This window comes from Danio aesculapii, chromosome 4 (genome assembly GCF_903798145.1).
Source record: "Danio aesculapii chromosome 4, fDanAes4.1, whole genome shotgun sequence".
Lineage (NCBI taxonomy): Eukaryota > Metazoa > Chordata > Actinopteri > Cypriniformes > Danionidae > Danio > Danio aesculapii.
Genome location: NC_079438.1, coordinates 4423763 through 4448034, shown reverse-complemented (window position 1 = coordinate 4448034; position 24272 = coordinate 4423763). Strand labels below are relative to the sequence as shown.

Here is a 24272-nt window from a genome sequence, read left to right as displayed (position 1 = left end):
TTTGTGGTCCAGGTCACATATTTGAAGCAACCCAGGCTCATTCTGAAAGCGTAGTCCTGAGGACGTTTCTGGAGACCGCAAAACATGTCCCGGGAGGTATATATTTTTGCAGTTTTTGGTTTTCGCAAATTTGCGAGAGGCCGCTAAGTGCGCCTTTTTGGCTTCTCGGACGTCTCCCGCGAGTGCCGTTCGCGCCCGCGCTGTTCTCGCATGAACCCACCAGAGGCCACTGTCGATCAAAAGTCTGTCTGTCTGTCCGACTGGCTGAATTATTGACTGGGCGACAGGCCAATCGGCCAGCCGACCCACCCTCCTCCTTCCCTGAACCCAACCAATTGTACCGAATGACCCCTAAACCCAACCAACGATTTAAAAAAGCCGTCCGGAAAAAGAAAAGCCCTTGTCCAATTTTTTTTTACCACGTTTTGGATTTTACCACATTCTCACCCTGTTATGAACCCCTTCGCTTTATTTCTTGGATTCTGTTTTAGTCTTACCTGATTTCTGGAACCGCTCTTCCCCAGACTCGAACCCGGTCGTCGTGGTCAGCTCCTCTCTGCGTCTCAAGCGACGAGCTAAACGGACAAACTGATTGCGGCAGGAAAGCCCTCCACACAAAGGTAAGCGGTCAGCCGGTGAGCACTAAAAGGAACAGCATCATACCGCCCCACAGCGTTCGCTTAAAAAATGAAATGCAGCCATACGTACCTCCGGCTACATAATTCGCAGTCTCCAGAAACGTCCTCGGGACTACGTTTTCAGAATGAGCCTGGGTTGATTTGAATACTTGTTTTAAAGATTCACATCCCTACTGAAAAAAACAGCTTAAACCAGTCTAGGCTGGTTGGCTGGTTTTAGCTGGTCGACCAGCCTGGTTTTAGAGGGGTTTTGGCCATTTCCAGTCTGGTCTTAGCTGGTCAAGCTAGAAAATGACCAGCTAAAACCAGCTTGACCAGCCTAGACAGGCTGGGAGCCCAGCCAAAACCAGCTATGTCCAGCTTAAACAAGGCTGGTCAAGCTGGTCTTAGCTGGATTTAGCTGGTCATTTTCCAGCCTAACCAGCTAAGACCAGGCTGGAAATGGCTGGAAACCAGCCTGGAAATGGCCAAAACCCCTCTAAAACCAGGCTGGTCAACCAGCTAAAACCAGCCAACCAGCCTAGGCTGGTTTAAGCTGGATTTTTCAGCAGGGATTACTTAAGAGGTAATTAATGCAGTATTTCTTAACTTACCATGTATAACAATCGTAGTAGATGCTCACTGGTCCTCTGAACTGAAGATCTAAATCTTGCTTGGCACTGTGGGAGTGTTTCCATGCATTTCAGCTAAACCAATATAACCAGTTTTTCGACCTTCGTGAGCAAGGCTCACGGACAGATTCATACTTTTTTTTTTAAACTATGTTTTTTTCCCACACTTTAGTCAGGTTTATTCTTCATTCTAGCTGGAGTCAAACCATGAACCTTAGTTTTGCCTTCCTGGCAAAGAAAATATGCAGGGCGGGAGATTATAACAGTTATACATGTGATAAAAGTAGTGATGTCTGCAGCGCCTCTTAAAGTTCATATAAAAGAGTGAGTGTAGAATGTACATGAATCATAACATATAACAAATCATTGATTATAGAGCAGGCATTACAATTGTTAGAAATGAGACCCCTGCGCTCTCCCTCTCACACCACAAGAGGAAGCCATAGCCCGAATTTTAGTCAGGCTCTATTTGGACTCAATCCTCCTTAAACCCTCATACCTGGAACTGATTACAGGTCCATGTGAAGCCATTTCCCAGTCCTGTTTATTCTCCACATTCCCCGTGGTAATTTGTGAAGTCTTGATTTGCCTGGCTGTCATTACTGAGCGTTTTCTCTTGTGTTTGACTTCCTGTTAGCGATGAGGCTTCGTGAAACACTGAAGCAAATGTGCTTCGAAACCCGTCTCTACGGTGACACCTAGCGGTCAATTTTAAAGTGTTGCTCTGGAACAGCTTCTGCAAAGAAAGTTAAGCAGATTGAGGTATTAAACGAGCTTCAAGTTATTTAGTAAAGCGGTGAGAGTTCCTGTCTAGCTAGCATGCAGAGATAATGGGCTCAAATCCAGAGTCATGCACCTATAGATGCTAGTTTTTAAATGCTCTGTTCTTCTTACATGTTTTGTTTTAACACTGGTCTGACATCTGTGAATAAATTTGTGAATAAATATTCATGTTTTGGTCATAAAAAAGTAACATTATTAACCTACATCAAGTCATAATAGGGTATATTCGGAGCTAGTGTTTCTTCCCATACTGATAAACTTTTTTTCCATTTTATTTGGTTCCTTTTACAGCATTGATGCTGTAATGTCATTAAAATACAATCGGTTACATACACTTTGGCATTTATTTAGTTTCTCAAGCCTAAAACGAGATGAAAATCCATGTACACGCACGCGCCTGTCAGAATTAGCAGGCTAGCGCAGAAGCTCCATTGGGGTAAAATAAATGCTCATACTATAAAGACATGGTGGGGAAAATGTTATTTTAATTGTTTAATTTAATGCTTCTTGTACATTCTGAGGCCTATATCGGATATCAGTTAGCCAGTGGACATCGCCAATTTTTAAAGAAAATAGACCTTAAACACGCCTTGACCCAGGTAGCTAACAAAATAAAAGTCCTTCCGCATACTTCGGCATATACTCTATTTCAGAGTAGTCATGATTCAAACTCGGGCCATTTGCAGTACAGTTACTCTGTGCACATCAGTGCACTAGGCTGCATGAAACATTTTTTTTCCGAGCCTGTCAGTCAAACGCAGATTCGTCAGGTTTCGAAATGCTTCCCTACTGAAAAGACCAGCTTAAACCAGCCTAAGCTGATTGGCTGGTTTTAGCTGGTTGACCAGCCTGGTTTTAGAGGGGTTTTGGCCATTTCCAGGCTGGAAAATGACCAGCTAAAACCAGCTTGACCAGCCTAGCCAGGCTTGGAGCCCAGCCAAAACGAGCTATGTCCAGCTTAAACCAGGCAGGTCAAGCTGGTTTTAGCTGGATTTTGCTGGTCATTTTCCAGCTTGACCAGCTAAGACCAGGCTGGAAATGGCTGGAAACCAGCCTGGAAATGGCCAAAACCCCTCTAAAACCAGGCTGGTCAACCAGCTAAAATTAGCCAACCAGCCTAGACTGGTTTAAGCTGGATTTTTCAGCAGGGTTTTGAAATAACAGATGCTTTTATTGCTTTAGTAAAAGATCAAAAGAAAATCGCCACCATATTTTTAACGTCAGCCATCCTTCCTATTTATTCTGACCTTTGCTTTGTTTCTCAACTATGAATGTTTGCTGCCTGCCCTGACCCCTGCCTGGTGTTGTACTTTAATTTTGGATTTCCCTTTGACTTCCATGTTTTGTCTTTTACCCCGTTGTTTAATAAAAGACTGCAAATGGATCTCTAGACCACTGAGTCTTTATTACAACAATTAACAAGTTAATAACTAGAATGCTGTTGCGTTACTGTTAGATCTATTTCAATCAAATTGCTTGATTTACCAATCCATACTGCTATGATGAAGCATACACATACATTTATGTAAAATTTTAATTAAAATTTAAGATATAGTAAATGTAGGTTGAGTCATTAGCTGAAGTACCCACCAGACTCACTAGAGGGCACTCCAGCTATATGTGCACTCCACCAGCCATTCACCCAGACTACACATCCCATCACGCTTTACATCTCACAGCTGAAACAGTTTATCAGTTTGAACACTGATTACACTGACACATCTGCAGGACATCCTCACTGATTACACATACTGTATTAACACCACATTCACACTCCTTCATTGCTCAGTATTGTTTCATCTCGGACATTATCGAGCGTGTTTTTGTTTTCTGCCTTGTTTTTGGCTTTGGACTGTTTTTCGGATTATGATTGTTTTCTTCCTGCCATGACCTCTGCCTGTTTGTTATTGGATTACTCTCTTTGGATTACTGTTTATGTACTGTTTGCTCCTGTTTTGACCCCTGCCTGCGGACTATTCTTTACAAATATAGCTGCATGTGGAACTCCATCTTCACGTCGACATCAGTAGAGTTAGACTGTTTGCCCGCCAAATTGTTTTTCTTGTTCGCAAATATTCATTCTCAGGACCTTACGGCTTTGTCCCTTTATTAATCTGGGGTCGCCACAGCGGAATGCTAACCTATGATGCACCGTGAGAGAATTCATTAATAGGAGCGAATCAACGCAACTGACACAGGTAGGTCACATGACCATGACAAAATGGCAGATGTAGTACATCCAAGTACATCCATACTGACATTCATATTGTATAGAACATACTTTTCTAACGGCTGATTAGCATGTTTAAGTTGGCTTAGTAGGCGATTTTGGATGCAGCCAACCTGCTTTTTCACAGTCTGCTTAAGTGCACATAAACTATGATGGAAACAGTCAGTCAAAGTCAAAGTCTGTCATTACAGTGGTTCAGGATTATTATATTGTTATTAACTCCAGAACTGTCCTGAGCATCCCAAAGAATGTTTTTCCTCTCAGACATTTCAAGTCAGACCAGAGACAGCGAATGAAAAACTGTAAATCCAGCATAGAGTGGTTCAGTGAATGTGTTGTTGAATGTGTATAAGTGTGTGAGTGTGTGCGTTTTGGACACACTGTAGAAGGTCAGACATCCGGCCGCCTCGTCCACATACACTCCTAATCTGTTACAGAAGTCTGAAGGGACACGAATGTCACTTGAATGAAGATCATGCCAGACAGTGAATCTCCCATTTAAGCAGATCAGACTCCAGGAGCTTTTGTTGTATCCAAATTCACAGGCACAGCTCTCACCTTTCCTTCTGATTCCTTTATATGTAAGTGATATAATAGCACTTCCGACCCATTCAGCCTCCCAGTAACAGCGTCCAGACAGACTCTCTCCGCACAGAACCTGAGGACACCCATCAAATCTATCGGGATGATCAGGATACAGCTGAACCTCGTCTCCACATGTTGCCTTTCTGTTTCCCTCAGACAGAATAAGACAAGTGTGTGCGGTGTTTGGGTCCAGAGTGAGATTACAGGCATCTGAACACAAGAGAACATTAGTAACACAGCACTAAACACATAATACATAATTAAAGTTTTAGTTCAGCTAAAACGTTTATCTTCAGAACACAAATTAAGATATTTTAGATGAAAATCAATAGCTCTCTGACCCTCCTGACCTGTTCAAGCCCAGAAATGTACCAAAAATATCCACATGCCTTCAGTAGTTCGGTCAGAATATCATGAAAATATTGTGTGCACACATAAAACAATAATAATGACTAGGGATGAGTACCGAACTTGGTACTTTATCGGTATCGGTGCTACATTATAAAAGACCGAAGTATCGATAAGCTCTGTCGTTAGCGATTCCGCTATCGGTACTGGAGAATTATTGCTGAATAAACATTATTTACAGTAGCATAATTTAACTGACCATCCTTTTCTAATTGGCGATATTCGTCTGCACAGTTGACAATCTCACATGAGAAATGCTCGTGTTTTTGCCTAATAGTACAAAAGCGTCAAGTTTAAAAGCCTTCACAGTTCTCGGCTGTGCGCACGCGCTCAGTGGAGGCATGCGCTAAGCGCACACATATAGTTCGTGATACGGACTCACACGCACATATAGCTTGTAAGCGTGCGGAGTGGCGAAGAGAACCAAACGAGTTGTATTTCCTGAGTGGATAGCGACATTGCTCATTGCAAGAAACGCAACAAGTTTTCTTGTATAAGCAGAAACGCAAGCATAACTGCAGAAAGACAAATAAAACGTTTACGACTGATTAGCTAAAGGTACATCATCCACATCGTTATGCTAGCAGTCAATCACATAAGGGTCTCTCTAAATTAGCATAATATTAATAGTTTAATAAACACTATAAAGCGCATTTGGCATGCTGTCTCGGGAGAGAGCCCTGTGCTCGTCATATCCTCGAGCCCGGGGCTCCCTCCCGTTAGAAGGGCGAGAGGGGAGTTCGAGCTCAGGTAGGTCTCGAGAACTCCCCTGCTTGTCGCCGCGTGAGAAGTGTAAACTAGGGTTGTTTTCGGTGATAATTTGGTTTAATCTATTGCTATGGTATATGTTTTTGGACGGTGGGAGGAAACCGGGGGACCCGGGGAAAACCCACGCGAACACGGGGAGAACATGTAAACTCTGCACAGAAACACCAACCAGCCCGATAGGAGGTTGGACCAGCGGTGTTCTTGCTGTGAGGGAACAGTGCTAGCCACTGGGCCACCGTGTCGCCCTATCGGAAAAAGGGGGAGGAAGTAGGGGTGGAAGGAGGGGGAAGCTTCAAGACGAAGATAGCTGGAGTGAAAAACTCTGGTTATTTATAATGCTTCCGTAATCATCTAATGGGGCAGATTACGGAGCTAATGAGGAGCCAGCCGTGTTGATCATAAGCATGTGATCCTCTCGAAATTAGTTTATAAATAAACCACACTAAGAAATGATTAAAAAACTGCTTATTTTTACGTTGTTAACTCCCAAAGCACCTTTAACTCATTCATGTGAACGTGTTAATGAAAAATCATAAATATTATCTGATTTTTTAACTGCATTTTGCAACTAAAAGAGGGTATTTTTCAACTGCAAGGAGCACAATAGACCAAGAAAGATCCCGACATCTGCCAGAAAAGTCAAAACATGTTGATTTTTCTCCAGAGGAATGATTAAAAACTGAGTCATTTTCCTTCAAACTGTTGTACATTCTTTTACAGGAAAATTTTTTGTTATTTGTTTTACAATTATTAATTTTGCTTTATTTTACATTAAAAACGTAATAAAAAATAAAGTGTTATTAATTCTGTTCAATTTTGTATTTTTTTTTTTGGTTAAAAAAACACTACAAAAAGTACAGATTAGAGAACCGTTAAAGTACCGAACCAATAAGTGGTCTCGATAAAAGTAGTAATACCGTTTAAACCTTAACAATGCCCATCCCTAATAACGACTGTATACACATTATTAGTCTTAGTGTCAGTATAGGGTGCATTTTCCTTTTGCCTTAATCCTTCGTGGCATAGATTCAACAAGGTACTGAAAATATTCCTCAGAGATTTGGCTCCATATTGCCATGATAGCATCAGGCAGTTGCTGCAGATTTGTCGGCTGCACATCCATGATGCGAATCTTCCATTCCACCACATCCCAAAGGTGCTCTATTGGATTGAGCTCTGGTGACTGTGGAGGCCATTTGAGTACAGTGAACACATTGTCATGTTCAAGAAACCAGTCTGAGATGATTCATGCTTTATGACATGGCGTGTTATCCTGCTGGAAGCAGCTATCAGAAGACGGGTACACTGTGGTCATAAAGGGATGGACATGGTCAGCAACAATACTCAGGTAGGCTGTGGCATTGACAAGATGCTCAATTGGTACTAATGGGCGCAAAGTGTGGCCCCACACCAATACACCACCACCACCATCCTGAACTGTTGATACAAGGATGGATGGATCCATGCTTTCATAATGTTGACGCTAAATTCTGACCCGACCATCTGAATGTCGCAGCTGAAATCGAGACTCATCAGACCAGGCAACGTTTCTCCAATCTTCTATTGTCCAGTTTTAGCCTCAATTTCCTGTTCTTAGAAGCGGCATTCAATTTGGTCTTCTGCTGCTGTAACCCATCCGCCTCAAGGTTGGACGTGTTGTGCGTTCAGAGATGCTCTTCTGCAGACCTCGGTTGTAACGAGTGGTTATTTGAGTAACTGTTGCCTTTCTATCAGCTGAAACCAGTCTGGCCATTCTCTCTGACCTTGGCATCAACAAGGCATTTGCGCCCACAGAACTGCCGCTCACTGGATATTTTCTCTTTTTCGGACCATTCTCTGTAAACCCTAGAGAGGGTTGTGCATGAAAATCCCAGTAGATCAGCAGTTTCTGAAATACTCAGACCAGCCCGTCTGGCACCAACAACCATGCCACGTTCAAAGTCACTTAAATCCCCTTTCTTGCCCATTCTGATGCTCGCTTTGAACTGCAGCAGATCGTCTTGACTATATCTACATGCCTAAATGTATTGAATTACTTTCAATAGATTAGAAATTTGCGTTATTGAGCAGTTGCTACCTAATAGTACCTAACAGGTACCTAACAGTGGCCAGTGACTGTATACCTAACTCCACATTGATGATGAACATGTGCAACATACTGACACTGAGGAGAATAGAATAGTTTAATATGCACACAAAAGGATTCTCGTAGCTTAATTAGATTCCGACTGAACCACTGAAGGGATATAAACAGTTTTGAAGATGTTTTCTTTGGTATTACTTGGAACGAGTTGGGACAGTTGCTGTCTAGGGTCAGAGAGCTCTCGGGTTTCATCGAAAATATGTTATTTGTAGCCTGAAGAGGTTTGGAATGACGCGAGTAATTTATCTAACTAACCCTTTTAAACTAATGTGTCTATTTTGTAAAGACTCACATTTATGTAGTCCTGCTGAAACTCTGAGCTCCCCTCCATGATCCACACTGTAAAAAAAGCCTGTGTTAAACTCTCAACTTTTGATACAATTAATAACCACACAGAGATGCCTACAGAGCAGTGTCTACGTACTTGAGTTTGTCCAGTGTGTAGTTTGGATCCTCCAGTTGTTCAGAGAGCAGCTTGACTCCTGAATCTCCTGGATGATTGTAGCTCAGATCCAGCTCTCTCAGGTGTGAGGGGTTTGAACTCAGAGCCGAAGACAGAAAACCACAGCCTTCCTCTGTCACCATACACCCGGACAACCTACAAACACAGCATTAGGCCATGTTACATTGGTTTTGTCAGACAGCTTATTATACATTGCAGATGTAGTTTTAATGAAGGGCTCAAGTTAAAGTCCACCTCAAAGTAAGTAAATTAGTCTTCTCATGACTTTCATAACTCGTCTCTGTCACGTTGTGAGTATTGTTTTACAAAATGCCAGTCTATTGGTTCAAAAGTAAAAAAGCAGAGGAAACAAATAAAGTAGGGTTTTTTGTTACTGAAAGCGTTCATTATTTAGACCTCCATATAAAGAGAACTGAAGAAACAGTGGCTAAAATAAATTTAGATTCTTTTTGATGACAGTGTTAAGTATTTGTTACATAATAACCAGTTTGTCATTACCGAACTTAAACCGAGAATACTCAAATTACTGTAATTTAAAGTAGTTTTTCTCAGGAATTGTAATTTACTAAGTAGTTTTGTAGTGCTGTATTGGTACTTTTACTTCACTACTTTCCTTTAACCTGCTTAGAAAAATCAGTCCTGTGATTCCTGTCCAATCCAATCACACATAGAAGGTAAATCGCATCACAATGGCCTACCTCAAGACATGGGCGATTTATAATTGCAGCAAACTGTTTGGAAGCGTTAAAAGTGTCCAAGAAGATCTTTACACGCATAGACCCAGAGACTGTTTAGATGAATGTCACTGATGAGAAGATGGCGGATGTTTACTGTATGGTGACCGAAATGGACTTTAACACCCAGCAGGAACAAAACGTCAACATGACATCAGATTGATGTTGCAACCCAACTTGGTGGGGACGTTGCGTTTTGTTTAGAAATGAAAATTTGGTTGACATCAGAACTCAACGTCAGGCCAACCTAAAATCAACCAATTATCAACGTCTAATGATGTTACATCTTGACGTAGTGTAGACGTTACCACTATGACGTCTATCAGACGTTGAATTTTGGTTGCCATACCTGATGAATAAAAGTCAGTATTTGACGTCAATATGATGTTGGTTTAAGATGTTGGCTCAACGTTGGATTTTGGTCACTTTCTAACACAACCTAAAATCAACCAAATATCAACGTCATTTGGACATCAAAATAACATTGTCCTTAGACGCTGGCTGAACATTGAACTTTGGTCACCTGACATCACAACCTAATATTAACATCTTATGATGTTGTGTGCCTGCTGAGCAATAACTAAATGCACTACAGAATGTTACGTTTACACACATCCACAAATTACTTGTAAATGCATCTTTACTACGTAATACTCACTACTCTTGAGTTCTTTTGAAATGTCTACTTTTACTCACTTGCACTACATTTTTGGGCAAGTAAGGGTACTTTTACTAGTATGATTTTTCAGTACTCCTTCCACCACTGCTGAAACCTCAACTAGCATAGTTACAGCAATATTTACAGCAATGCTTACATCTTATAGAAGTGATACTTGCTAATTATGCTAACTGATATTTTATAAACTAGTTAATACAATTTTAGAATTCGTAAAACATTTATGTGTGAGGAATGTTTCTGAATAACTGGTTATCATGGAAGAATCTGCTCTCACGGAGAGAAAAAAGATAACTTCATTAACAAACTAAAGCAAACGCAGACCCCAAGGTATGCTAAGAACCTGATCTGGCATAACAATCACCAAATGAAGTCAAGAGTAAGGTTGGGTATCGAAACCTTTCAGAAACCGGTATCTTTGTAATTGGTATGCACCAGACCGAATTATAAATATTTATATTGTTTAATTATAATGATCAAATAATTTTGTGGCTCAAACGTATCTGTTCAGGCAGCGTTTTGGCACCGTTACCGTTTTAAAAGTATCGATTTAGCACCGGTATCGAAATAACCTCAAACGATACCCAACCCATGTCAAGAGTAAGTCAAAACTGTTCAGTAAGTTGATGAAAGTAAATATTTACTATATTTAACATATATACTGTAATCTTATATACTTGAGTATGTTGAGTTGACAGTGTGAACTCTTCAGTCCATCAGAAAGCAGCTTCACTCCTGAATCCTGCAGATCATTGTTACTCAGATCCAGCTCTGTCAGATTAGAGTTTGATGATTGTAGAGCTGAAGACAAGCTCTCACAGCACTCAGCAGTAAGGTTGCAGGTCGCCAATCTAAGTGGTAGAATAAAGCAAAAAGGATTTTCACATAGTAGCTCTTTTCTTGCCAGTTTTTCAGAGTGGCCGACAAGTGCCACACCGGCCCTCAGGTCTTTATACTAGATCCAGTTACATCCTGAATTGATTTTATAGTATTGTTCCTTGTCTATAAATCACTAAATTGGACCTTAATACATTTCAGTTATGCTCACTTTATAAAAACAGATCACTCAGATCTTTAGGATCAAGTAAATTAGAAATTCCAAGGGTTCAGTCAAAGCAGGGTGAATCGGCCTTCAGCTACTGCACCCCCTGGAATCAGCTTCCAGAAATGATCAGATGTGCTCCAACATTAGGCACATTCAAATCAAGACTGAAAACACATCTGTTTAGCTGTGCCTCTACTGAATGAGCACTGTGCTACGCCTGACAGACTGCGCTATATAAATAAACTTGCTTTGCCTTATAAACTTGTAAGGGAAAAAGCACTTTTTACTCCAGTACTTAAAAAAAAGGTTAAAGCTATCTTTGCTACAAGAGTGTCAGAATTATTTCCTCTTAAACTTATCTTGTATTTGTTTCTGTAGCTCTATTATTCGATAAATATCTTATTGAAAACCTTATAAATCAAACCTCAGTATGTTCAGGTGACAGTTTGGACTCTTCAGTCCATCAGAGAGAAGCTTCACTCCTGAATCCTGTAGGTCATTGTTACTCAGGTCCAGCTCTTTCAGACATGATGTTGATGACTGGAGAGCAGAAGACACACTTTCACAGCACTCACCAGTCAGTCTACAACCTGCCAATCTAAAAACAAACAAACAAGTATTTTATGATTAAAACCCGTGAGAACACTTAATATTTGATTACAAAAGTACACATTTTGAACTATACTGCTTATAAATATTGTTTTAAGATTAAGACAGTTGAATATTTAATTTACAGCTTTTCTAGTCCACAAAATTGGAGAGTCGTATATTTACAGACCATTGAAGTCCCATGGGTGACACATTCACCAGTGATCTAGCTGTTGCAGATCACTGGAGAACTACAAATCTGTTCTGGAACTAGACTTCAAATCCCATCATGCACCTCACACACACACCAGATCCAGTTCTTTCCCTGATTGCACACACACAGCTGTAAACAAATCATAGACTGATTCATGGACTATATATTCACCTCTCTCACACACACATTGCTGAGTCTTGTTTGTTTACCTGTAACATTGCGAAGCGTTTTCTTTTTCTAGTCCTACCGTACCTTTAGATCCTTGCCTTGTTTCTTTGATTACCCTGTTTGCTGCCTGCACCGACCTCTGCCTGTGACCACGACTATGCTATTGGATTAACCTCATGATACCGTTCCTGTTCCTGTTTGACCATTGCCTGCCTGACTAAGCTGTTAATAAACTGCATTTGGTCCCCTACCTCCATTGACTCAGAGTGTTACAAGGGGCTTTTTAGATGCTTTTGGTTTCTTTTTGGTTCAAACCTAAAACTGGTTTTCACCTAAATTCACCTAAACTGGTGAACTGCGCCCAGAGGAATCGCACATGAATATGGGGAGAACATGCAAACTACACACAGAAAGGCCAGCTGACCCAGCCAGGACTCAAACCAGTGACCTTCTTGCTGTGAGGCAACAGTGCTCACCACTGAGCCTGGAAGATTTTATGTAAACAAAACGCTCATATACATGTTTCAGCATATTTAAATTAGATTAAAGTACATTTCTAACCTCAGTATGATTAGTTGACAGTGTGAACTCTTCAGTCCGGCAGAGAGCAGATTCACACCCGAATCCTGCAGGTCATTGTTACCCACATCCAGCTCTGTTAGTCGGGAGTTTGGTGATTGTAGAGCAGAGGATAAACTTTCACAGTGCTGATCCGAGAGATGACATCCAACAAGTCTGTAACAAAGAATTTTTCAAAAATGCAAGGATTAAATAACGTTCAACTAATATTCAACACAATGTGCAAATTTCCAATACTAGAAAGACACTGCACAAGCTTAAATCCAGGGATCTCTAATGCCGTGTTCACACCAGACACTGCATGCGCGAATAAATTGCGCTATTCACATGTAAATAGATGCGTGAAAATTTTGAGTTTACTCGCTTCATTCACGCATCAAATTCACTTCACAGTGGATGTGGATTCGCATCATGGACGGGGCTTTTGTCTTGCTAAATGGCTAACATGGTTTTTATCGAAAGATTAGCTGTGCTTTATGTGATTTAGGAAGACTGAAAACCACCGTATATTCATTCGGCGCCGTGTCTGAGTCCACTGGATCCTTTCAGAGGTGCACCCAGCTCTGTGGGTTCATCAACTCCTCCAGAAACTATATCTCGATGATGGAGGCTGTCAGTGCTTTGAGCTGAGCCCAGTTTGATGAGCTGTTGTCTAGTGTCGGCAGGAGGATTCTCCCTCAGGACACCAACAATAGGCGCTATATCATATTTACGCCCCTACAAGAGCAAGCTCCTGATTGATTAACGTGGCACGAATGTCCGCTAAAGTTCAGATTTTCCAACTTAAGCGTTTCGCACGTCAAACACGCTAATTGCTCAATTCGCGCTGCTTTATTCACATGAATCGCACGGCACGATGTCTATTCGCGTCTTTGCATTGACTTAACATGTAAATCACTCGCACTTGGTGCTTCATCCACATCTGGTGCGAACGCATCATAAAACTACATGTATAGAAGAACATTTCCAAAAAATGATTCGTTTTTTTTCCTAGCATTTTGAAAAAAATATATAGGTCTACACCATGTTTTCAAGCAATCAGTGTTTACACAAAGAAAACGAGTGACAAGCTTGCATTACGTATGGCAGGTCAGTATTTGTCATTGTCACTTTTTAGTTAACAGTATCTGTTAGGGTACTGTAATGGCTTAAGTTTCCAACTGTAACATACAATATCATAACTCGAGCTTAGAATAAATGACTAATCAATGAAAAAGTGCTTCCCTGATTCTTTAATTAAATTAAAAAACTGTCAGTGGCTCAATCAGGTCTGTGCTGGCTCATCACTTCAACTTATAATTTGTCCACGACTTTGGCAATATAAGAGGATAATCACGTGCTCATGGGCTGTCATCATCAAAAGGGCTTGTGTTGTGTGCAGAGGTAATATGAACTGCCACACATCTGCTGCTTATACCTAGAGTCTTTGTTTATTGTCCTCTCACAAAAACAGTGTACGGTGTGGAAAGGTAACTGATGAGCTTGGTTCTCTTTGTAATAGACTTGACAAAAAGCAAAGCGTGGGCACTTTCAAGAGTTCAATTTAATAACCTTCATTCTCTAAAACACTGACAGGGCTGTTGTGGAAAAATTCTTTTTTTTATTATTAATTAAATCTCAATTTCTATAAAACTTCTCTTTACTACTAGAAACACCATATAGGAAGAAACATACGCCTTCCTAAGAAAAGATGCTACAAAAACATTACAAGAAGGGTCATTCAGAAGGGGGTCATCTGCTTTTAAACATATGCATTCAATAAGTGTAAATCCTGAGAGCCATATCTTGATCCTCAGAGGAGGAATACTCTAAAGAGACGAAGTGGGCCTTAAAGCAAGGGAAAGAAGATAAAACCTGGTCTCTGGTTAGCCTTTGTGTTGCACTCTGGCGCCTAGACTGCAGCTCTGCACAAGACGTTTGGCCATAGGAGAAATGGTCATGCCCAACTGAGCCTGGTTTCTCTCGAGGTTTTTTAAATCTTCACTTTCGCCAATTGGTGAAGTTTTTTCCTCTCCGCTGTCGCCACTGGCTTGCATGGTTCGGGATCTGTAGAGCTGCGCATCAATGGATTTGCTCTTCAGTGTTTGGACTCTCAGTAGTAATTATTGACCACACTGAACTGAGCTAAACTTCATACGCATGCGATTGCGGCAGACCGGAAATGCAAGCTCATGCGAAAAAGGGATGCATTTTGCTGCGTTCGAAAATTCAAGCTTTGAGAACTCTGACTAAAATCTACAAAATCACATCATGTGATTGCGAGAGACCAATAGAAGATCAAAACGTGACTGCTCTGTACAGAAATTTTACCAATGTCTAATTATATTGTTTAATCCCGCACCTTTTCACAGCGCTGCACAACAAGATTTCGCAAGCTCAAACTCTAGTGTGACCGCAGCTTTAGTCGCATCAATTGTTTCATCCTTCATTGCTACTAGCAACGAGCTTTATCAAGCAGCAAACCTTATGAACTGTAGAGCCATGCCCTTCTAGTACGTCCTATCAGTCATTTTTGTCCTACCTATCAGGAATACTGCTGTCTACCATTGGGATGTACTGTTAGCTTTAAAAACAAAACAACCGCTAAACAACTTTTAAAATATCACTATTGCGTATTTGAGAATTGATACACTATTGCCAAACAAAATCACAATAATCACGTAATCATGTATCGATTTATTCTTAAACCTCCACTATCTGTATGGAAGTGATGACATGTCAATGGTGGCTCAGCGCTCATGTCCAAGGGCGTTGCCAGCAATTTCAGGCCCTTTGCACAAGTATTTTAAGAAGGCCCCCCAAAGGTAAAGTGAAGACTGGGTGGGGAAAAGGGGGGGGTAATATGATAGTGACGTTAGCGATCTCTAAAGTAAAGAACAGGGGTGGGGGGGGTGTTGGAGGGATATGATAGTGACTTTAGTGATCTCCAAAGTGAAGAGTGGGAAGTGAGGTGATGGGCGATATGATGGTGACGTTAGCAGTTAGCAAACTCCAAAGTGCAGAGCGGAGGGGTGGGGGTGGCAGGGGATTAGGCAGGATCTCTGAGTTCCAAGTCTTAACCAAACACACCTGATCCAGATCATCAGCTCATTAGCAGACACTGAAAGACCTGTAATGGGTTTAACAGACAAAGGAGACATCGAAAACATGCAGTGCTGGTGGTTGAGAAACACTGGTGTAAATAAACATGCAAAATATATCAAATGTTCCCCGTTTTTGGCTAAAAACATCATGTAAGCAACCACTAAATCATCTGATTAGAACAAATACTCAAAAGAATTACTCACATAGCTGTTACGCAGTTCATCACAGCAGGTATCAGTCTCTTTCTGCCCACATTTGATGTGTTGTATTTGCGTAGATCAAACTCCTCCAGCACCTCCTCTGACATCTGAAGGATATATGTTATGGCTGAGCATTGTCCAGGAGAAAGCTTGTTCTCTGTCTGTTCATCTGATTTAGCATACTCCTGAATCTCTCTATACAGAGTCTGATCTTTTACTTCAAGAAGACAAAGGAACAGACTGATGGATCTGTCAGCTAAGAGACCGTAACTGTCTCTGATTTTGTCTTTGATGTGCTGTGTAGTCTCTACGATGACTTCAGAGCTCTTTTCTGTATGCGTCAACAGATCCTCTAAAAGTCTCTGATTGGACTCCAGTGAAATGCCCAGGAGGAATCGCAGAAAAAGATCAAGGTATCCATTTTTACTCTGAAGAGTTTTGTTGACTGCTGATTTTAGAAGCTCACACAAAGAGTTTTTCTTAGATGTGTACCTCTCATATTCATCATCAAGAAAAAACTGCAATAATTCAATTTTCTTTGTCAAATGTGAGTAGAACACACAGAAAGCGGCTAGAAACTCCTGAAAGCTTCGATGTATGAAACTATAGACTTTCCTCTGATGAATCACAGATTCCTCCTTGAAGATCTCAGTGCAGATCCCAGAATACACTGAGGCGTCAGTGACATCTATGCCGCTCTCAATCAGGTCCTCCTCATAGAACATCACATTGCCCTTCATCAGCTGTCTGAAAGCCACTTCAGCAAGTTTGACAATCACGTCTCTGTTGGACTGCAGGAGTTTCTCTGGATCTCTCTCTTCATACTTCTGCTTCCTCATGTTGATCTGAATCAGCAGGAAGTGAATGTACATCTCAGTCAGAGTTTGAGGGATTTCTGCACTCAGATCTTCTTCCAGGAGCTTCTGAAGCACAGTGGAGGAGATCCAGCAGAAGACGGGTATGTGGCACATGATGTGGAGGCTTCTTGCTCTTCTGATGTGAGAGATGATTCTGTTGGCTTGATCTTCATCACTGATTCTCTTCCTGAAATATTCCTCCTTCTGAGGATCAGTGAATCCCTGAATTTCTGTCAGACGGTTGATGACTTTGGAGGGGATCTGATGGGCCGCTGCTGGTCTGGAGGTGATCCAGATGAGAGCAGAGGGAAGCAGATCTCCTTTCATGAGGTTTGAAATCAACACACCAACTGATGAAGATTCATTCGAATCACAAACGTTCTCAATGTTTGAAAACTTCAGTGTGATTCTGCTTTCATCCAGACCATCAAAGATGAACACAACTTTACACTCCTCATAGATCTTTGAGTCCAGATCTTGAAGTTCAGGATGAAAGTCCAGCAGAAGTCTGTGAAGACTGTACTGATGATCTCGGATCAAGTTCAGCTCTCGAAATGGAAGCACAAACAGGAAATCTACATCCTGATTGGCTTTTCCCTCAGCCCAGTCCAGAATGAACTTCTGCACAGAGACGGTTTTCCCAATTCCGGCGATGCCTTTAGTGAGAACAATCTTGACCTGATCTTTCTCCTCAAGACCTGATTCAGTTGAGATTTTAAAGATGTCATTGCAGCATATTGGAATGTCTTGAGAGCATTTTGTTCCAGGTGTTTTCTCCATGTTTAAAACCTCATGCTCTTCATTAACACCTTCGCTCTCTCCTTCTATGATGTAGAGCTGTGTGTAGATCCTGTTCAGGAGGGTTTGATTTTCCTGTTGGTTAATTCCCTCAAACAATCTCTCATATTTATTCCTCATGCTGGATTTGTGCTGGTCTTTGACTCTCTGTAGATTATCAGCCATATGTGGATAAGACTTCAGCTGCAGGTTGCTTTCCTGGTTAGCTCTATCCACACAACAGAAACAATAATAAATGAAAGGATGAACTACAGAATTCTAAAAAAAGGAATGTGTGGCATTCCCAAGTTCAGGTTAGACACAATAAACATCTTTATTAAAGACCCAGACTATTTTATGCAGAATCTATGTTGGTTGTGTCTTTGCTACAGTCTGTTTCATGTTCATTTTAGAGTGCACTCAGATTATTGGTGCTAGCCATCAATCATTCATTTAAGAGTTCACACTTAGCTGATGATTGATTATAAAGTGTGTTTGGCATGCTGTCCCGGGAGAGAGCCCCTGTGCTCATAAGATCCTCGAGCCTGGGTCTCCCTCCCGTTTGCAGGGCGAGAGGGGAGTTTGAGCTCAGGTAGGTCTCGAGTAATCGCCTGCTTGTTTATGGTGAATGTAAATAAGGATTTATTATAAAGAGATATTACTGATTAAGCGCTCGTCTATGGTGTCGATTTGGTTTGGTCAATTTACTTATGTCACCTGACTTTGGCCAATGGAAGGAAACCGGAGAGCCCGGTGGGAGAACTTGTAAACTCCACACAGAAATGTCAACTTGGCCGGGTAAAGACTTGAACCAGTGACATTCTTGCTGTGAGGCCACAGTGCTAACCACTGGGCTGCTGTGCCACCCTGTCAAGGAAAAGGGGAGGAGTAGGGGTGGAAGGGGGGATTCTTCAAGATGAAGATGGCTATGGTAAGATGTTCTGGTTATTTACAGCGATTTAGGAATGATCTAATTGGTGGATCATGCATTGGCTAATGCGGGACCAGCTGCAGTCAATCATAAGCACATGCTCCTCTCGAAATTAGTTTATAAATAAACTTCACTGAGATCAGACTGATTGGAGGAGACGCCAACAGACTAGCGCCAATCATCTCACATTGTATGTTCACAATAAAAGGGGAATGCTAAAGCATAGTGATGGGAAGTTTGGACCATTGAGTCTTTGAACCTTTGAATCCTAAACATCTAAAAGTAGTGCAAATGTTGATCAAACTAAGTCAGAACTATAATGCTATAAGAAAGAGAAAAGAATAATTCTTCAGACAAGTCTTCAAGTTTGAGTCGCTTGTTCTCATTACACTGACAGTCCCATTTAAGCTTAACTAATGCACGCAGTTTGGCCTTTCGAGTCTTTAGGTTTGTAAATCAATTATCCAATATGTGATATCACAACATTATGCTCAATCAATTTAGTCTGGAAAGGCACAGGTTTGCCTCCAAATGACCTTTCAGGTCTTCAGGTTTAAGTGTCATTTGCTCATTAAGAAACCACACCATATAAACGTAACTATGCTCTGAGCTGCAATTGATATGTTCATGCCTCAATTCATCGAATAGGGTGAGTTTACTTTCTCTGTGACCCTAGAAAACTTGAGGTGATTGTAACAATCTGAGCAAACATTTAAGGGAAAGGATTCAAAAGACTCAAGTACTGGACAGCAGAACTAGTTATTAGCCGCGTTTCCACTATCGCGCCTAAAGCGAGCGAGCCAGGGTGAGCCAAGGCTAGTCGCGTTTCCACTATCACTTCCGGGGCGTAATCGGGCCAAAGCGGGGCTTCCTTGGGGCCAGCGTCCGGCCTTTTTTGGCCCGCCGAATACCTTGGGCCAAAGAGGGCCAACTGGGGCTTCGGGGCGGGGTTACGTACAAAGGCGGAGTTTTCCTGTCTGGTAAAGAGGAGACAAGTTGCTTTCTTCCCTTACATTTGTTTTGCTATCGCGCTTGATCAACTCACTAAGAAGAAGAAAAAATAAATGCCGCCGAACTCGAATGTCCTTATCCAGGGATCGCTGTCTGGCCTTACACCAACAGACCACAAACAGTAAAAAAGCAATCGCTTCGGTGTTCTCCATCTTCCAGCTCTCGTAGTGATGCCAGGTTGTGTTTGTGGTTATAATTTGAGTTTTTTGTTCCCGCTGAAGTGGGCGGGTTGTGTGACGTTTGATTGGGGGGACGTTCTGGGGCGGTGTTTGCACGATGCGCTGCGAGCAACTAGCCCGACAGTGGAAATGCGACATGATTTCGGCCTCATTTCTCAACCTCCCGGGCTATTGGCCCGGCCTGGCCCGATTAAAGCCCTGGCTCGCACTGGCCCGATAGTGGAAATGCGGCTATTGTCTTACCTGGGTGTAAAAGTCCCTGCTCCACCACTGAAATTAGCAGGTTTTCTCATGGATGCATCACTCTTCAAAGACACACCGCTGGACTCTGGAGATGCTCCTCTCTTGGTCTGGTTGTGAACCGCATCCTCCTCTTTCTCCTCACAGAGGCTCATTATGACTCACAGTGATCTCCTGTGATTTAAATAGTATTTACAGAGTTAAATATACAACCACTGAGAACATCAACATAGGCTCATTCGTAGCCCTATATACATTTCCGGAGATCGCAAATTATGCCGCCAGAGGTACGTTTAGCTGCATTTCATCTTTAAAACGAATGCTATGGGGTGAGATGACGGCGTTCCTACCAGCTGACCGCTTACCTCCGTATGGATGGCTTTTCGGCTGTTACCAGTTTGTCCAGTAGCTTGCCACGTACGTCGGCAGACTTGTGACACGGAGCGGAGTTGACTGTTACTATGGTGTTCAAGTCTGGTGAAGAACAGTTCCAGAAAGCAGGTAAGACATAAACAAAAACCAAAAAATAAACAGGTAATTAACAGGGCGAGAATGTGGTAAAAAAGGCCGTGAGGGCTTTTATTTTTCTGGATTGCTTTTTAAAACTGTCAGTTAGGTTTAGAGAAGTGGGTGGGTGGGTCAATCGATGCTTTTGAAAACACTGTCGGTTGGGTTTAGGGAAGGGGGTGGGTGGGTCAGTCGAGTGGTCAGCCGATTGGTTAGTCAATCAGTCGACAACAGCCAATGGTGGATTTATGTGAGAAAAGCAGGTGCGAATGGCACACAAATTTGAGATCTGAAAAAGCGTACACAGCGGCCTCTGGTGGAAACTGCAAATAAAACATAATATAGGGGTACGTTTTTAGAAGGAGCCTGACCCCAGCCAAAATTCTTTAATGTTTACCCAAAAATGGAAATTACCTAATCGTTTACTCTCGCCATGAGGTTTTAAACCTTTATGAGATTCTTTCTTCTGTTGGGATGCTTTCACACCTGCCTCATTTAGTTAGGTTATAACGTACCCGAGTTTGTTTACCTTTTGGTGAATTCATTTGGGAAGGTGTAAAAGTCGCAATCATACTCGGCTGCTCACCAAGAGTGGACCAAACAAGTGTACCAAGACCTGCTTAAAGCGGTGATCTTGGTAAGCTTTCAAACTAATCCTGGAGCATTTAGTTTGTGGTGACAACGTAAACTTGCACTGTCCGGTTTTTTACCAAGTTACTCACTGTACCTCAATAAACTCTCCACTGGAAGGGTTTCAGGGCAAGTACGATGAATACAACTCGAGCCACTGCTGAACTTTTATTGCGTTCACACACACAATGTTCGTCTTGTTGCTAGTAGCTAGCTAGGTTATAATCCGGCAAGCGTACCGTCCCCAAACAACTAACTGAGGAAAAATGAAACTTGCGTCTTAATTTATATACAGACGCAACCTATTGGCTAGAAACGGTAATACACATCTCCATAATCAGAATTATGACATATATGAAAATACAACATATATGTGCCTGCATTTAAACTAACATGGAAAATATACATACTTATATTTATTCTTCAAATACTCTGAAGCATAATAACACCTACCATTAATAATATACATATTATAAAGATACTGACACATACTAGAAAGTCCTACATGCACAATATTCAGCTTTAATACCTCTCCTGCACAATATCTTCATGTAAAAGTACTTCTATAGCCTGTCTCATGTATATAGTTAAGTATCTTAAAGTATATGGTTTTAGTTATGCATACTTTTTTAAATGGCTCTAATGTCCAGTGTCGTGATTGTATTTATGATTAATTTATGTAGCACTGTTGTCCTGCGAGACTTGACATCTCGTCTCATGTCCACAGGTGTAGCGCAATGACAATAAAGCTCAACTTGACTTAAATCGACCTCAAACAGACCCAAGTGCTTAGCTTTATTGGACTAAACCAGCTGCAGTAGTTAGCCGCGACGTACTTTCTGGGATGAGAAAAGTTTTTTCAGACTTTATCGTACCAAAACAGCTGAAAAACGCTACAATGCTAAATTTTTAGCCTTGGTCCGAACCAAAGGAAACATACTACAAAATGCTGGACCTCAATAATAGGGAGAGAATATTATTTTCCAGTCAATATGTGCCAGCTACCAGCATTTTTCAAAATAGCTTTTTTTGTGTGTATCAGAAAATCCCTACTTTGCATCTATGTTGTGATCCTGTTGACTATTTGCGACACTTTTTTGATGGTTCTGTGATCACACCACGAAATATCTGCAATCTTTTAAAAAATACCCGAATATCAGATTCAGTTCCTTATTTGGCCCATGTCGCTTGAGGAAAGATTCAATGTAAACTTTTATAGAAAGAAGCTATATTGTGTCTGTGAATGTGAATTGTGACTTACACATGTCTTATTCTTGAGTAGACAATACATTTGTAAGTGATAATTATTATTATCCTAGTTTTACACCTCGTGCATTTGAGTGTAAACATTAACGACTATTGAATGTTGTTTGATTAACTGTAACATATAGCGACTGATAGTTTAGCATATTTGATATATTTAAATAAATAAAACTAGCCTAGCATCACATTGATGTTAGGTAAACAAAACAATTCAATGACAATTATGATAAATGTGAATTGTTAAGTCGTTTAAATCATCTGAATACCGCCGTATTTTCGACTTTAGGTAAGCAAACCACGCGTTTTGAGATTTATTTACCTGTTAGTTTTTATTGGTGTATCTGGTTCAAATTCTCTGAGCAAAACGATACCGGATCAATATGTAGATGAACGTAATTTCAGTGCCACGAAAAACGAAGATTAAGCATTGATTCTGTGCCAGTTTGCTATCGTGTAAATAATTTTAAAGTTCATAACTTACCAGGAGAATGCGTTGATTTTCAGCGATCTAAAATGGATCCTTTACAGACAACACGCTTTCACTTTCGATTTCTAGTCAGCTTCCGCTTTGTGACAGTTATCTCTCTTTGACGCTCATGACGTTACACACACACACACACATACAGAGAGAGTGAGAGAGAGAGAGAGAGAGAGAGAGAGAGAGAGAGAGAGAGAGAGAGAGAGAGAGAGAGAGAGAGACGGCGCAAAATGGCAAATGTAAATCCAAGTGGGCCAAATAAAAAATACTATAGTAATGTATAGTAAATACTGTGGTGTTTTTTGAACATATAGTAAAGTACTTGAACTAATCTGATGTGTTGATTTTATGGTTACACAAAACACAGTAATGTAGTGTAATCTACAAATTATATTACACTACAATGCACCACAACACAGTTTACTGTAGTAAAAACTAAAGTATACAGTATTTATTACAGTTTATCAGTTCACTAGTTATTACTACAGTATGTTGTAACAGCATTTGTTAACAAAGAGCTGTTAATAATATAATATATACAGTCAAATACACTTTACTATAGTATGGTTTAAAAACACTATAGTATTTACTATAAATACAGTGGACTGTGGATTTTATTTGCAAATATTTGAGAAATGTAGTGAAACTACAGCCTCTTTGTGTTCTCTCTTGACTTTTCCCGCACTCTGAGTCATTGCTGAAAAACCAATCAGAGCACTCTCTTTCATCGAGGGCCAGTGCCAATTCTACATCCTGAATTGGACCAAATAGATCCAATGTTAACCCAATGATAGGCCCAATGTTCCCCCATAGTTCACCCATCAACTTGGTGTCCCTGGCCTTTAGTCTCGATAGGGGGTCAAATGATTGAACTGTGGCAGCAGTGGAGTCATTCAGGTTCCTGGGCACCACCATTTCTCAGGACCTGAAGTGGGACACTCACATTGCCTCCATTGTCAAAAAAGCTCAGAGGCTGTACTTCCTTCGTCACCTTCCAAAGGAGCTGCGGAAACAGTTTTCCATCATTGAATCAGTCCTCTGCAAGTCAACTACTGTCTGGTTTAGCTCAGCTACCAAAACTGACTTCTGAAGACTACGTCAGACAGTACAGAGTGCTGAGCGAATCACTGGTACAACCCTTCTTACTCTCCAAGAACTGTACATATCCAGAGCGAGCAGAAGGGCTGCCAAAATCACTCTGGACCCCTCACGCCCAGCACACAGACTCTTTGAACTGCCTCTTTGATGATATCTTATTAGGAGGTTACGACAATTTAGTGTGAGTCGAGATATTCTGGAGATGGTATACAAGATTTTGGTGCAAAGTGTTGTAAGTTTCAACATGATTGCAAGGTATGGACTGTTGCAAAAACTGTGTGGAGTAGTTAAAGTTGCCAGTGCAACAGAAAGCACACATTATTGAAGATTGTTCCTATTCATTAAATATAAAATTTCAGCTCATGCCATCAAAAAGACAGTTTA

At 41.1% G+C, this 24272-nt stretch overlaps 1 protein-coding gene across 3 annotated transcripts; it reads right to left on the bottom strand.

Annotated features, from left to right (window-relative positions):
• Positions 1–3124: 3124 nt before the first annotated feature.
• On the bottom strand, positions 3125–22922 carry LOC130221903 (NACHT, LRR and PYD domains-containing protein 3). Of its 3 annotated transcripts, XM_056454452.1 has the most exons (10): positions 22794–22922; positions 20278–20386; positions 19916–20086; positions 15921–17780; positions 12616–12789; positions 11509–11682; positions 10717–10890; positions 8591–8764; positions 8459–8505; positions 3125–5057 (listed from the first exon to the last, which is right to left on the bottom strand). In XM_056454452.1, exons 3-10 carry the CDS (start codon positions 20065–20067, stop codon positions 4537–4539), a joined length of 3276 nt encoding a protein of 1091 aa, XP_056310427.1. In that variant the 5' UTR covers positions 20068–20086; positions 20278–20386; positions 22794–22922; the 3' UTR covers positions 3125–4536. The 3 variants fall into 3 exon arrangements, with proteins under 3 accessions (XP_056310427.1, XP_056310429.1, XP_056310428.1); XM_056454454.1 differs by lacking the exon at positions 20278–20386; XM_056454453.1 differs by lacking the exon at positions 22794–22922 and having other exon boundaries at positions 20278–20584.
• Positions 22923–24272: the final 1350 nt, after the last annotated feature.